Source organism: Monomorium pharaonis, chromosome 2 (genome assembly GCF_013373865.1).
Source record: "Monomorium pharaonis isolate MP-MQ-018 chromosome 2, ASM1337386v2, whole genome shotgun sequence".
Classification (NCBI taxonomy): domain Eukaryota; kingdom Metazoa; phylum Arthropoda; class Insecta; order Hymenoptera; family Formicidae; genus Monomorium; species Monomorium pharaonis.
In genome coordinates this window covers 26,831,951-26,848,827 of record NC_050468.1, presented here as the reverse complement: position 1 = coordinate 26,848,827, position 16,877 = coordinate 26,831,951, and the positions used below count along the sequence as shown (strand labels likewise).

At 37.7% G+C, this 16,877-nt stretch overlaps 1 protein-coding gene across 4 annotated transcripts in view; it reads left to right on the top strand.

The window, feature by feature from the left end:
- LOC105836406 (ras-responsive element-binding protein 1) overlaps positions 1 to 16,877 on the top strand; it is a 110,933-nt gene that overhangs the window by 85,975 nt on the left and 8,081 nt on the right. For 3 of the 4 annotated variants that reach the window (XM_036282374.1, XM_036282373.1, XM_036282375.1), the window contains exon 4: positions 15,744 to 15,820. In XM_036282374.1, the coding sequence (XP_036138267.1) occupies positions 15,744 to 15,820 (77 nt within the window). Of the gene's footprint in view, positions 1 to 3,714; positions 4,562 to 15,743; positions 15,821 to 16,877 lie in introns of those variants that run through there. The other variant, XM_012680415.3, reaches the window with a different exon arrangement.

The following is a 16,877-nucleotide window of genomic DNA, read 5'->3' as shown; positions in this document are numbered from 1 at the left end:
CAAGTAGATCTTTAAAATTCTTTGTTTTGTCTAGATTGACTCATAAATTTAGAGTTATTCTTGATTTTGTAAAATCTTGAAAAATGTTATAGCTTAATTTCACTTTCCCTTTTTGATTGATTGATTCACAATTATAAATCATATATCTTTATTATTAAAAAAATTAGAATACATGTAGCACAGACAAGTTGAGAGAAAAACAAATTATTTTTAAGTCAATTTTTGTCGCAAATATATCATAATATTATATAATTATTAGAATATACTGGGCAGTCTTACCTTCGGTAACTGTTTCAAATCGTACATACAATGCGTCCGGCTTTTATCTTCTTGCCCTTTTTAACCGCTTACCTGTTTGCTTACCCTTTAGTATCGGGAAAGTCAATGCATTCCCTTTTCAGGTAGAAGAAAAGCAATTAATCTCAACTGCGTCATCCGTTTTTATGTTGGTCCTTTGCATCCGACGTGACTTCCGATCCGAGGCAAACAATGGATTGTCTCATCTCGAACTCCTTCTCTCGCAGCATCTGGTCATCGAGTTAATCTTGTAAAAGCGAGTCAAGATGACTAAGGTCCAGGTATCGGGAATTAGCATAAAGAAGTGTTCCCTTAATAGGAGCAGTTTTCGGTTTTTTATCTCAACAGCCTGGGTCAACTATTGTTTAGTACTACTACTTGTTTCATGAACGGAGACAGTTGTGACCAACATACATGTATCTTGCATACTATATTTGACAAACCATCAGGTATGAGATCTCGGTATTCTGACTCTACTGGTATAAGTAAAACGCAAAAAGGGTTTCACAATGAACCCTGGATTAAAGAGAAAATTTTCATGGAACATAGATGAAATATTTGCAGAATAATAGAATGTTGGTCCATTCAATTTCACAATAGTAGGTTTTTCACAGTTTAAACATTTATTGTGATATTATATATTTTCTTTACTTCTCTGTCATTATATTTCATCAACTTATCGTTATTGTTCGTGCAAATATTCCGTGTAAGTTGTCTTCCTATCCTATCGCGCCGTTGTAATATCCGCATGAGGCATGTGGACATTTTCGTGAAGTGCGTCAATAGTAAAAAGTTTTATAAATTCCGAATAACACGTATATTCTCTCGCGACTCTTTTATCGGGGTCGTAAACGGCGCGATCGGCTAGCGCCGATCGCGTCCGCCACGTTTTTTGATGAAACCGTCGCGAGTTCGAACGTATATTATCTATCAGGCTCAAACTGAAACTAACGTTTCGTTCCGATGACGTTGACCTTGCGCCTTATCGACGAAATTGCCGTGAACAGTTTTAACGATTTCAATAATAACTACTGACGTTATTTCTCATTGTCAATTTCATTTCAGGGCGCGTATGACTATAACGGGCATTTTCCACTTTAAGACTCTACTACTTTCGATCGCTTCGACCGACACGGATCCTCCCGACGTTTCCATCCCGCAATATCGCACGATACGAGGTCCGGAGTAATTTCATTAGCTTCTCGGCGATGGGGAGGAAAAGGTAGGGGCGGAGGGAGGTGGGTAAACTAGGTTTCGAGATAGGGAGAGACTAAATCAGGTGAGAGATCGATGAATCGGAGCCGTGGGCTCGCCCATCGCCTCCAAGAGGGAAGCGTCGTCATCAGACGCGCGGAGCACGTAGATGGCAAAGAGAGAGACGATCCCGCCAAGGGGGGTGGTCGTGCTAGTGTGGGTGGCAGATGCGTCGGGCGCCGACTCGGCTTGAGTGCGAGCCGCCTCGCGGCGCGGCGCCGAGAGAAAGAGAGGGAATCGCGAGGAGAGCGCGCGAGGACAGGTGGGGGAAGAAGAGCTTGAAAAGAGAGACGTTGAGTCGAGAGAATGTGAGCCGTGCAAGGGGAAACGGAGAGGGGGGGAGGGGGGAGGGAGAAGGGCGAAGGTTTCCTCCGATGGAAAAACGTGTGCACATAGGCGTCCACAGGAGGGGGCACCCGAGGTGTACGGGGTGCGTTATCCCAACGGTCCGCCGAGAGGATTGGGGAAGAGAAAGGACAAATATTTTTTCCTTATAAACTCGTATAATCTTTTGCTTCGTGGACCAGGTAGTTCCTCGCAAATATTATCGTCGGTACTGCAAACGGTAGATCGATCGGATAAAATTATGTATCGAAGAGAGAGCCAACTGTAAATTTTGTGAGTTTCATGGCTTCGACTTTAAATGATTCGATAAATTTGTGAAATTTTATTTCTAATAATTTCTTTCCGAAATGCAGTTTTAGAAAGAAGAAACGAAATATTTTTCTCTTGCAAACCTATACAATCTTTTCTCTCCACGTGGATCAGATAATTTCTCAAATTTTGTCATCGGTATTGTAAACGATACATCGATTAGATAAAATTATATATATATATATATATGTGTGTGTATATATTATTAGTAGAAAAAAAGTACTAATTGTAAATTTTTTTAGTTTTCGACCTTAAACGATTGGACAAACTTGGAAAAATTTGGTTTCTAATTATGTTCCTCAAAATACAGTTTCATAAGAGAAACTATAGTTTTTAATTTGATTTCTTTTATGTATCTAATTATGTATAAGTATCTAATTACATTAGATACTTATATAAAAATGAATACGAAAATCTTTTGTTTTTATAAAAGAGATGATGTACACATAAAAAAAGAGATATGCTGAGGGATTAAAATTTTTTTTCTAATCCAGAATAGAGTAAATGAAAGAGATAAAATATATTGATGAGATCTATCTTTGACAGCTGAAGCAGCATTCTAAAATATCGCTGACGCTATGATTCTATAGCCGCTAATAATTATACGTTATATAGGGAGTATAAAACACGTCGATACAATGCATAAATTTTACTTGTCACGCTAAGAAATTGTTACAATTATATAATATCAATGTACCTCAAACACATTTCAAAACAAGAATTGATTCATCAATTTTATCTATAAAGCATTATTTTTTTACGGGCACCTTTCTTGACATTAGAACTATCAAAGCCATCAAAATGACAAATCTAATTTTTTTCATGACTCCAATTTATAACGCTACATCTTTTGCAGATGTGTGATTAATTTATTTTCTCCCTTTATTTGCTTTTTTAAAGATATGTGCACAGTATAGTCCTAATGTTAAATTCCATAGGTAGTATAGCACCATCGAACGCGATACATTCCACTTTATCAGACATTCAAATAACACAAGTTAATTTTGAATAAGACGGTATCGATCATTCCCCCGTTTCATTATCCGATAAATTTTTCCGAGATTACATTCTTCCTCCAATAGTGAAGCATACCAAAGCTCCGATATCTTCCAGGGAGACAAAGACACGTCGTGCTCGCGCGACAATTACTTATTGTAACGAGAACAAAAACACTGTCGATCGAAAAAAGGTCGACGACACGCAGGACCAGTATCTCTGGTAGAAGAGAAAGAAAGAGAGGTAGAACAAAAAAAAAAAAACCGTAAAAATTCGCCGTTTTTCCCGTCGAAGAATATTTCCATTCGAGCGCCCATGTATCCAGGTACACGTAGATGTACGAACGGAACGCGCGCGCTGGCGGGGCGGGCCGGGCCGGCGAGCGCGCGGGGGCGCGGGAGGAAGGGATGAACGGGGGTAGGAGGGAGGGAGCCAGCCGCCGCGCGAGTGGCGGGGATGACCGCAGAGAGCCCCGGGAGCGGAGCAGAGCGGAGCGGAGCCCCGTGCGGGTGAGCGAGATCGCGCGAGAGGGATCCGCGCGGCGGGGGAGCGGCCGGAGCGGACCAATCGGAGGAAGGGATGATGGGGCCTCGGCGCGAGCCGAGAGAAATTGTCAGTCAGGCTCACTGCCGCGCGGTGAGTCGGCCCGTCGTGACCCATTCTCATGGATCTCGCGGTCCTCTCTTCTCGTCGTGCCTCCTTCCCCGCCGTGTCTCCCCGAGGCACCCCCACCACCGCGCGCATTCGACGCGGAGAGGATCACATCCCCCGCCCACCCTCTCGGCCTCCTACCCCGCCGCCGCCGTCGCCGCCCCCGCCGCCTCTTCCTCTCTTCCCGAGGATCGCGCGCTGAGGGCTCCTCTCGTTTCGGGATCACCGTGCGCGCGCCCAGACGTCGACTCGACGTGCGCTGCTGAGCTCAGTGCGCTGCTGAGCGTCGAGCGGTTACGAACGGAGAAGGTGAAACACACATCCGGGTCCGGGGCACGGGGTGTGTGTGCGCGCACACATACACACTCGATCGATTGATCGTCCACGCGCTTGCTCTCTTATCGGCGCGGTGATGTGATCCGATCGCACGATGCGGCATCGCGGCATCGCGGACGTCTCGTTGAGATCCAACTCCTCCCATTGTCCCCGGAGCGGCAGCGGATAACTCGGAATATAACTCTCCGCGGGAGTGCACCCGCGCACGTATACGAGGACACTTGGTGTTTAATTGTGCTAATCGATCAAGAGTTCACGTGGATGCTGATGTTGGGATCCTCCTCGACGGCGTGATCTCTCCCCGGCCCGCCTGAGAGACGCTTCTCGCGGACTCCGCGGCTCCGGAGCGGCAGCATGGATTACTCGAAGAAAGGTACGTTTCGCTGTCGCAGAGATCTGACGGGACCTTGAGTCATCGAGAACGGAATAATTGCTCCGACAAATACTCCGATTTCGCCAACGGGATTGTTTACCACTCGCTCCCCGTCGTCACGTTGCATCGTCCTCGCCGCGCGGCTTATCTCTTTCTTTTTCGCGCTCGTGATCGAAAGATTCCTCACGTTCCTCCACGTCTTTAAATAAGCGCCGAGCGCTGTCCTCTCCCGATATCGCGCGCGAACCGCCCGAAAAGTATCTGTCTCGTTGCACGCTCGTGTAACGCGTCTACGTGAAAAATCTTGTAATAAACTCGCACAGACGCACAGAGAATGTCCTCGCGCTCACCTGTCCTCCCGCCCGCGGCCGAGCTCTCACCGAGGTAAGAGATTCCGCGAACGCGAGAAGCTCATCACCGAGATAACGAGATTACATCAATCGTATTGATGACGCAAAGCGTGAGGCGAGGCGCGTAAGTGGAACTTCGATCTTTCCAGCGAACTCGCGTTCCGGCCCTCCTCCGTTTCCACCGGAACTCAAAACGTAACATCTCCTTGCAGCACAGGCTGAACATATTTATCTCAGGTTTATCTCTCTCGTCTGAGGATTTAGGTTTCCTCAGGCTTATCTCGAGTTCGAGAGAAATGTCGAAAGCGCGAGGAGACCAAAGATTATTCATCGTCAGTACCGAGAAATCGTTCGAAACAACGGGCGAAAGGGAGGGGGAAAGTAAAATATACAAATATTATCTCTCTGTGCAAATTATCCCCCCCCCCTTGCTCCCGCGATCATATTCGATCAGCTTTCTCCTCGGAATGATTTATCGATCGATCGTCACGAGCGGCATGTCTCATCGATGCTCTCTCGGCGATAATGGCATAACGGGGTAGTTTATAAATGTCAGGGGTTGCAGCGGATCTATACGTCGCGACGGGTGACGTGTCGAAATTTCAGTCGTGAATTGGTACCAGAACCCACGGTAATCCCCAGAGTTTCAGAGAGGACGCTCTTTAATCTTTGCCTTTCACACTTCTCGGTTATCAACAACGCACGCGGTATCGAGACGCTCTCGTAAAAGTCCGAGTGATCTTTGATTCGTTCTTCCAAAGCCCTCTCTGCGCAGATAAAAATTCCCACAATGACTAACAAATGAGATTTTATGAAGATATGAAAAATTAATTGGCGTATGACGATTTTTGAAAAGTTAAAACGCAAGGTTCCAGCAATGAGGCTGCAAGAAGACATTTTTCTAACTTAATTTGAAAATTTATGTTTTTTTCCTGAAGATTCTTTAAATTCTGAACGTTTTGTAATTATATGACGACAAATATATTCTCAATTACTATTAGCGATGTTGCGCTGGCAAGTAAATATTTATATTCTTAGAATATTTTATAATATCTTAAGAAAATATATGAATGTGTTTAGTTTTAATTGATTTTAATGAAATGATTATAATCGATTTTGTCTTGAATCAGTCCGTCACGTTAGAGATAAAAGATTAAAAGCAATGGAAAATCAATAATGTCAATCTTGCTACTCGTCCAGCATTAACAGTCCATTGTCATTAAAATTGCTTGGATAAATTTATAAAGATCTTATTTTTCTCGTGTTTGTTTTTAATTATTAAATTCTTTTTGTTGTGTGCCTTTGGCAGAATGTGCGTCATGTCCACGTCCGAGGTGAGCTTAAATATTTTTTGTAGACGTATTACACGCGCGGGTGAATATTATCCAGAAAAAAAAAAAAAGATTTGTTCTTCCTGACGGAGCACAAGGATTATACGAGCATGAAGGCCTGGATTAGGGTGTGGTGCGGAAAGTCAACCGCTCCCTTTTTCACCCCAGCAAAGGGGCGCCCTTCGGTAGCGAGATAGATTAATTAGCGATGTTTATATTTGACAAGAAAGTGCACGCGTTTATTAACTCCCAGAAAGCTCCCTTTGTGATAATTTGAAAGTAGTAAGCTAATATCTCGGATACGTATGCATAAAGCAATCATGTGTTGAAATAAAATACATATCCTTCTCAAATCAAACTATAAAAGATGTAATCGTTACGTTGGTAAAACAATTTTGATGTGTTTGAGATTGATGGTTTAGTTGAGTAGCCCTTGCGCTTTATTTCTCACTAATTTAAATGAACATGAAATGTTATTGATATTCTTTCAATCTTATTTTCATCGCGATCTAATCTTAATTCGCGATGCTCCAGGTAAAACTGCGTCGATGTTTATTAAAAGACACCTTGAACACGAGATGGTCTTGAGAAAAAAAAAACTCAATAGATAGATCTTTTGTCTTGTGTGAAAAAAAGAGACAGTCACTTTAGCACGGTAAATATGGAGCAGTTAGTAAATCTTTCTTGGAACAGCGCCATAAACTAGGACTGTGCAACTTATCATATTCGATGGAAATAGCAAGAAGCTCTCTCCGTTACAGATCGAAGAAAAAAAATTTTGTGCGATGCTCCAATCTTTATTTTTAAAAGTTAATTGTAACTGAATGATAAATCAAAATTAATATTTTAAATATCGAGACTCGAAGTCGAATCATTTTCGTTATATATCTAACAATACCGTTAATAATGCAACAATAACATACAATACACGCGCTGTATTTACGCATAGATTGTGTTAATAAATCCTTTTTTTTTTAAATCAAATTCAATATTACTTAAATAGGACTTTACCATTTTTATAACACTCCCTGTTTTTTTTTTTTTTTTTTTATATAACACGAGTTATCAGTGATAAGTCGAAGGGTTCGTTTTTCGTTTGAAATCATCAGCTTGATGTTTGCAACGTTGATTTCTGCCAAGGGAAATGAATTACGTTTTAGCGAAAAAACTCAACGCGGATGATGATCGATCTGCACTCGCGGTTAAAGATTAGAAGTCCGCCAACCACACCTATCATCGCTCTTTCCCACCCCTTATCCCCCAAGGCGTCATAAGGTCGGTCTAGGATTTGCATAGGTCTTATTACGGCTGCAATCTATAGATGTGGCGTGGCGGTAGGTAGGTAGGTATGACAACGGCGTCGAGGTACATGCGGAAACACTCGGTTGGGCCACGTATACGGAGGGTACTTTCCGTGACATCCTTCGCGGCACCTCAAACCGTTCACCCTCGGTCGATCGTGAAATTAATGACCCGCGGCAGCAAATTTTTCGGGGGAGGAGGTTTCGTTCTATATATCAATATGTTTGATATATAGAACGCTTCTTCCACAGAGGTAACCACAGATCGAAGACGAAAATAAGAGATAATTCTTTTTTTTTAATTTGTTCATATAGTTTTTTCTTAAATTTTATATTTTACTGAAGTTCAAAGTTTTTGACTTATGTCTTGTCTAAAAAAATAACAAGAGAATAAGTTAAAACAGAAGTATAGAAATATCAGTAAGATAGGATTAAAAATAATATCATATTGTGATTGTAATAGAATCGTAAAATTATGAATTGACTAAAAATTCGAACAATTTACATAGTCTAATAATAAAAGAATTCGCAGAAACTTGATGTTTGAATTGTTTCAACTGTTAGATTACTCAAAAACTCTAAAAGTCAGCTTAAAATTAAGATAAATTATAGAACTACAATTGTCGCATGTCAAAATGTTTTTAACATCAATGTTTTCTATTATCGCAATACACAGAATTAAAAGATATGATAATTAATAAATCATGAGTTTCAAACATTTTCTATCGATATAAAAAATCAATTTTCATAATTATTTATATGTCATTATACCACACAAATATATTTATTATTTAAAACAGAAATTTATCTATTATTCGTATAATAAATGTATTACAAAAACCAATTTAAAGAAAAGGATATTAGACAACTATTAATTAAAATTAACAGAAAACAACATTAGAGCAATTAATGGCACTGTTCTGCAATATCACAGAACAGAACGATTATTTAAATTTGATAGTTTGATATCGACTTAAATAAATTTATTTAATTAAGAAAATGCTTTGATTCGAGTTTTGAAATTTTTACGAAACGAATTTAAACGAAATTTCTGGAAGAAATACTTTCAAAATTTCATTTTAGCTTGTTCAACCGATGTCCATTTTTCACGAGAAAGATTAAAATTCCTTGTTTAATGTCTGTTCGAGGAATCATCTCGTACAGTCATTGTTTCCCTCGAAAAACGCGTGTTTAGATCGATCGCGTGCATCATCGATACAACCGGTGTAACATGGGATGAACAAAAAAAAAAAAGATAGAGATGGGTAAACAAGGGGAGAAAGAGATACTCGTGCGTCAACCGGAGTAATCGCTCGCAGGTACGAGCGAAGGGTTGCTCCGGTGCGTTACGGATGGGTAAACTCAAGGTTGTCAGAGAGACGACTTCTCGAAACACACCAGCCGACCGCCATCTTTGTTCCTCCTGCGTGGTACGTGGGTGTATCCGAGCGTGGAAGAAGCGGGGATGATGAGGGAGAACTGGACAGAGAGAGGGGAGGATGACGAAGGGGGAAAAAGGTGCTGGCGTCGGAAGAGGGAGAGAAAGAGAGAGAGAGAGAATGATAACAGGGAGGTAAAAAGGGGGATAGATACGGGACAACAGGATTACGAGGACGGGGGTGGGAAGAGGCGTGGAGGAAGAGAGAGGGGGAGGGGGGTGAAAGAAGAAAAGGACGAGGCGCAGTAGTGAGTCTGCGGCTACGGGGCAGGAAGGAAGACGAAGAGTAGAAAAACGCGTGTAGCGTGATTGTCGGCGGCAGCGACGGACGGATGTCGGTAGTCGAGAGAGAAAATGTGAGAAGGAGAGGGAGAAAGAGAGTCGAGCCTCGGGAGGACGGGGAAAGAACGAGGAGAGAAAGAAGGAGCGGAGAGCACGTCCGAGCGAGATAAGAGCGCGAGAAGGAGCGGAGGGTATGTCCGAGTTAGCGCGACGAAGGGGCGAGATGGACGAAGAGGCGAGCGCGAGCGAGATAAAAGGAGGAGGAGGAGGTGGCTGGTTGGAGGGGAACGCGCGGGATGCGATGGAGGGGGCGGAGTGCGGCGATGGAGGCGGCAGAGGGGAAAGAAGGAGATAAAAAAGGCTCCGGGAAAGATGAGAGGCGGCCAATGGCGGCGCGGTACGACGCCGAGTCATTGGTCTCTCTCTTTCTCTCTTTCCTTCTCTCTCTCTCTCTCTCTTTCTCCCCACCCTCACTCTCTACCAAGTTAGCGTGGCTGCTTCAGCGCAGCATCCTACGATTCGTAGGTGGCGGTTCCCAGACGAGCGAACGGAAGTGCGCATGTACGCCCCCGAGCGGGCATGACACTGCTCCCTTTTTCCCTCAAGGTTCCCCCGGCGAGGTCCCGCGAGGGTGCAATGCAGATATAGGCGTGGCGTTCTGGTCCTCCGGCTCGTCCGCGAATCCCTTGAAACCACGGCGATTACCGGACTCGCCCTTCCCGCGTACGTCGGTACCATCGACGATTTGCTCGTACACCTTGCTCTCTGAACTTACCGTATTCTCGTATACTTCACAAGTATTAAATTGTTGATATATTCTTCAATGATCTATTTTTAAGTGCTTTCAGCTTCCGAGCGATATTAGTGACATTAACTACTAACTGTTTGCTATTATATGATATTTCGTGTGGTTGATCCTTTATTGCTTGTAATTTTCGATATTGAGCTGAGAAAAAGGATATGAAGCACGCGATGTCTCGTCAATGGGGTGCATGAAACAAACTTTTTTTCCAGTTGCATTAATATATAAAAAGCACACACTCGACGTACCTTTACAAGTTTAAACTGGAAGTTAATATGATAAAATAAAATCAAATTTTGCATTCGTGTACTTGTGTGTGTTTCTTAGAGAATCTTTTTTTACGGTGGAATTTTTTTAATGACACGTAATTAGGTTCTTCTTGCGTCATCTCTTAAGCAAAAATTCATCTATTCGTGATGTTATTCAAATTAAAGCGGATTTAAGATCATTTGATCTGTTTGATCATTTTTGCAAAGATAATTTTTTTATCTTCGCTTTATTTCTATATTTTTTTAATTATGTAACTCTGTAATTTTTCTTCTGAACAAGTTCACACGCTATCATATATGATATATAGCAGAATATAGAGTGGCATTTTCCTGTGACGTAAAAGAAGGAAATACAAATGCAAAAGAAGTGGACATTTTTCAGAAAAATCGAGATGTGAAACCAACTTAAGACACATTAATCTCGGATAATTCCTTGACTTTTGATTTTATTGTTATATATTGTTTAGTTACAATAGCAGAGAATAAAACTAGATTTGTTTTCTGAATACTTCTCGGATACGTCGGGGGAATTGCTTCGGTGAAATTTCGTGTGGAGTCTCGCAATTGGAAATCTTTCCCCCTCGTGCTTTCCATTTCTAACGATCGTGATGTGACGGGAGACTAATCGTTACGACGTTCCATGAACCAAGGAAACCGATTTCTATTCTTGCGATACGTTTCTCGTCATCGATTCGAGCGACATTCTGTTACAATTAACTGTACCTTCTCATGATATGGCATATCTTTGATGTCAAATGATCATAACGTTTGCAATGAAAATTCTATTAATGAAGCTCGCATATTAATTTTGTCATCAGTATCAGTAAAGTCACCCGAAGTATCGCAAAAACGATTGTTCCAATTTTATACACTTATTCTTTACGCATTTACAAATTTTGATTAAGCTGTTTTTCTACGATTCATGATATAATGAGAATTAATAGTGACACGCGCGCGCACTTTAGTGGCTACTCAATTAAAAGCGGTTAGTACTGGTGGACAAGAAGTGAAGAGTCATTAATGATCAGACACGCGCGTCAAACCGCAGGACGAAGTTGATCGGACTCGTTTCTTTACACTTGACCAGAATGTGCACGCGCGCGCGTGATTTACGTGCATGAATAAAGTTCACCTGCTGACAGGTATGCTATATGGACGGCCGTCGAGCAGGTTCCTTTGGGACGACCACTCGACGACCAACTCTATGTGCTCACTCAATCGGCGAGCAATATAATGCGACCCATGTAATGCGATATTCGGGGAATTTTCAGGTGCGATATCACGATAGATAAATTATAAACGTTAGACATTATAGTGCATATTTGCGAAAGGTTGGATATTTTTAAAACGTAATTATATTGTAGATAATTGTAATAATGATATTAAATTGATAGAGCTGAAACCATCAAAGTTTATATTATTGTTTTAAATAAAATTCTAGCGTGTGAGCAAAATTATGCCTATTATATCTGTTACAAGTATGCGTTATCGCAAAATATGCATAAATATCGACTGTGAGATAATTCTGCAACGCGTGCGAATGCAGAATCGTATTGTGTCCTTCGAGTACTACAGATGTTGGTATTATACATGATATCTGACTGATATCAGACTTATTCGTGTTGCTTGGACCTTTTGCACTTAGAAAAAATGTTTGCTCTTTCTCTCCAATGCTGAATGTTTATTTATCTCATTTTAAATGCATTTTTTTATTTCGAGAACACAAACAGATCTAACACTTGCATGAAATGTACAAATGCATTTGTGTGTTTTGTATAGTCATTTGTTTGATAACAAACTATTATAAAATAAAGAAAAAATAAAGAGCACAGATGCTGGAAAATTAAAAGAAAGTTTGTATTTTTTTCGAAACTCTTAATGAATTGGATTGTTTTTTAACATTTTGATATAATATACATTTTGCATATTTATTGCTGCTTATGTAATAAAATTTTACTTGCTTAAGAATTGAGATAACAGAAATATCTTTATAAGAAGAAAATTTCCGTTTAAATTTCGATTTGAGTCTAAATGTGAGAAATAAAGAATTTTTTCTTTATCTCTTGCAAAATTTTGATGAAATCTTAATTTTTTTATTTGTACCTTTAATTTTTATAGCTATCGAAATATTTGTACCATACAGTGAATATATTAGGTTTCATATATGTATATATATTCGAAAATTTAACTTAGCAGAACTTTAAATTTTATCTCATCAATTTTTAATTTATTTTACACAAAATTTAATTTTAATAAAATTAATTAAATTTTATCACTTCTATAATATAAAATAGTACAAACTACACACACACACATATATATATATATAATATATATATATAAAAGATAGTAAGTTACAATATGTGCGATACTGGTACACACACGGACAGGAATGTTTAGCCATCTGAAGTTAGTGAATTCCAATTTCTGTATAGAATGTGTGTGTGTGTGTGTGTGTGTGTGTGTGTGTTTAAGTTATATACATGAAACCTTTATCCTCTGTACATATGTACATATATCTTGGACACATTTTTGGATATATAAGAGATAAAGACCATGTACACTTCATATTTACATGCTCTAAGGATTCGTCTGATATCTTCATTGTCAGCAAGCTTTCTTGTAATCGTTTGATCTCTCTTAAGCCTTGTGTCCACGATGTTAGAAATCCGTCTGAGATCTCGCGGTTATCTATTATGTCTATGGGAAGAAACAAAACAGTAACACATGATGCAACTGTTTCTTCCTTTTCCTCCTTCTCTCTTCTTCTTTCTGGAAAGAAAGGAAAAGTGTCATCATTTCGAGATATATCTTTAAAACGGTGATATTGTTCTCAAAACATATATTTGATAAATGCGATAACCCAAACAGCACATACCGTTTAGTTAGTTGGGTACATTGAGTCAATATTGAACCAATGAATTGTGCTACTAGAAAAGGAAATTGAAAAGTATAGCGAAAGAATTTATTTTATTATTAATAAGAAATTAGTCAAAGTTTTCAAGAAATCATACAGCGAGAACATTCTCTTAGAAATTATTATTAAAATTGTGGCAATTGTTGGATAATATTGCGAAAATTTTATATATAACATTTTTTTACAGTTTAATATCTATCGCAATAAAATATAAAATGTTTTTTTTTTTTTCAATTTCTTTCGCTAAAATATATAATAAAGTTTTAAAACATTTAAAGTAGTCTATGATTTTCTATTGTTTTAAATAGAATAGATGTCAAGTAAAGATAAACTTATAAAATATTTTTTTATAAATATATTTTTTGTACAACATGATACTTTCAATCTGATTTAGTCACTCATGATAATTTTATTATAGCATAAGTGGCAATTAATTGACCATGTCCAATGATTATCGATTATTTTTGTCGCTGATTGTTAGATACATATATCCATGTTAAAATAAGTAAAAAAATGGATCTTTCCAAAGTGGCGACATCACAAATAGTGTTATCAAATTGCAAAAAAAGGAATTTTAATTTTCAAAAAATTGGCAAATAAATGCATATCTAAATAATATCTAAAAATATTTTATCGTGACATTAATCATAGATTCTCATAGTCCAGTTTCGTAATTTATTATGTGACTCAAACGAAAATTCTGAGAGCAGAAGAACCAACTTCGACGGAGCAACGATCCGATATCAGTTTACTTCGGAATGCCGAAGCTCCATCCCTACCTCGCATTCTCTACACTCGGCCTGATCATCAATTTCTCGAGATGCTCGCTGCGTTTTCCAAATAGAACGTGTAAATAGAATAGAGACCGTCGAATGCGGTTAGAACGTCGGGCGAGGACGTTGATAAGTGTTATTGTCCCGGCTCCATCTGCGGTTCGGTCTGGGTATCAGCTTCCGGAATACTTAGTCAGATTTGTGTCCTGCCACTGACACAGTTCCTTACCCAGCTAAACCGGAGACGCAACACCGGCGGATCCGGCGGTGGCTTCTGTTTATTCGCGGTTTTAAGGATGTACGTGCCTCATAAGTATATTACCAAAAATTTGAAATTTTTACAGGCTGCTCTAATATTACGTTTGAATATCTCTGTACAATTTAAACATAATTTTCTTATTAATTTAAAAGTTATTTAATTTGTTTATTACTTTTGATTCTTACGCAAAATTTTGTCTTGTAGTATTCATTTGTAAATTTGATGAGAGAGTAGTATTACTAGTTAAATCAAATTTTTGTACGCGTACTAATAAAACTTTATTAATAAATATTCGTACAAAAGTTCAACTAGTTACACCTATTCGTTTAAAAGATATTTATCTAAAACTGTAGCAAAAGGTTACTTTCATTGCATAAGCCAAATTTACGTTGTTTAAGAAATTGTTTATGTTGTTAACTTAAGTTAAGGCCGATGCGCATCAGTTAGCGTGATAAATATTCTGACATACATTTTACGATGCATTACTATACCGTAGACGAAATTTGAATTGTGCCATGGCAGCAGCATGACATTGAAATATGATCCTGTCGTCGTTGCTGATTTTTTGTAATCTTCTTAAAAAATTGCGATGATATGCCGTTGCATATGTTCGTGATCTAAGTGGTTGCAGATTATTCTGCGATCGTAGATAAGAAGGAAAGAATTCTTCGGGGAGCTGTAGCGATGATTGCACTTCCTTTACGTGTATTGCATTGTAACGTTTTTTCCAGAGCCTTTATTTATATAAATTAATGCAAACTAAACTCGAGAAACGAAAGATAAACGAAACGAAGAGATAAACAACAAAATTAAAGAGTGTATTATGCGAACCGCAATATAAATTTATTTAAGCGAGAGAGAGAAAGAGAGAGAGAGAGAAAGAAAGAGAGAGAGAATTGTATTCTTGCGATAATTTCACACACACCATGTCTCTATTTTTAACTTGAATTTATAAATCTACTGCTCTTTCATTATATACGAAGCATCTTGGTTTTCCTGTTTCGTCAGCAGATTTGTGGTCCAGAGAAGTCGCGTTCTCTTTGCTGGTTTTTCCGGTCTTCTGAAATCTTTGACTAAGTAATAAATGAGGAATCATAATGTAATGTAAATCTCTTTCCTCAATGATTCACGTTTAAAACATTTTTAACTGAATTTTGAAATCAAAGTGAACTGATATTTACAATAGTTAGGTAATTATAATTTATTAGAAATGTATTTTTAGTATTATATCTAATTACATATGTAATTAATATCACATTTTCTCTATTTCTATCAATATAGAGTAACTTTGATCTTGATTTTAATTATACTTTTCTAATTATTATTTTTTCTAGTACTAGGAATTAGAAAAAGATAAAGAACAAATTGAACCGAAATCAAAGTTAATCTATTGGTGAAAATAAATATTATATAATGTTCTGATTTACATTAAACTATAGGTTACATTTTATGTGTTACAGTGACTGGATTACAGAATGGACCTGACCAGGAACAGGAAAACGAATCACAAATTAATGCTGCATCACCATCATCAAGCGTAAGTATATACATATTTAATATATATACAGTTTAGATACATAATTAGATATATTGCTAATTTAATAAATTGAAGAAATTTTATAATTTTAAAAATAAGACTTAATAAAATTAGAGATGTGCGAATAGTTTGAATTCGAATTGAATTAAATCGAATCGAATCACAGCGAATTCACTTTTGTTTTGTTTTCAATTCCAAAATGTTCAAATTCGAATAGTTTGAAAATTTCGAATAATCAATGAATAATCAATTTCGAATTAATTGTCAATTTTGATTGTTTCATTTATATCTCTTGCACGATTAATCTTATATCAATTCTTGTGTCTAAAATTGCCAATTTCCAAAACTTTTTATCATTTATATATATATATAATAATCTTATAAATTTACTATTTATTCAAAAATTTATATGATGTATAAATATGTATACGATAATCGTAAATTTTCGAAAATTTGCTTTAATATTTCATAAATTTGTTATAATTTTATAAAATTTAGAGCAAAATTAAAAATTGCTCCATTATATTTTCCTGAAGAGCATTATCACTTTAATAGTATTATTGTAATTTGTGTGTGTATTTAATGCAAAAAATGTATCAATGTAAAATCTTTACACTTAATGTCTACTATCTATTATAAATTTTTATTATTTTTTGTAACTATTTTCTAAAATTGTTGCGATTAATTTTTTTGCCTATTAAACAAAATCTGCGACATCATTAAGAATACTTTATTACATTTGAAATAGTATTTAATGTTCTGGAAAAATTTGTTCGAATTTTATTCGTATTTGAATCGAAGAGCAAATCGATTTAGATCAAATTTGATTTGATTTGTTTCAACGTAAAAATTTCAAATTCGATTCAATTTGATTGTGAACTTGCTATCAAATTCCATTTGATTTAACTTTATAACTGCTTAATTATCATGTTTCTAAGAATCAGTTAAATTAATAATAATAATTCTTTAATTAAAAGTTAATTCTCTTTATCAAAATTAAATATAAACTATCAATGTAAATAAAAATATTCTCGCACAAAAAAGTTATGATCTCACG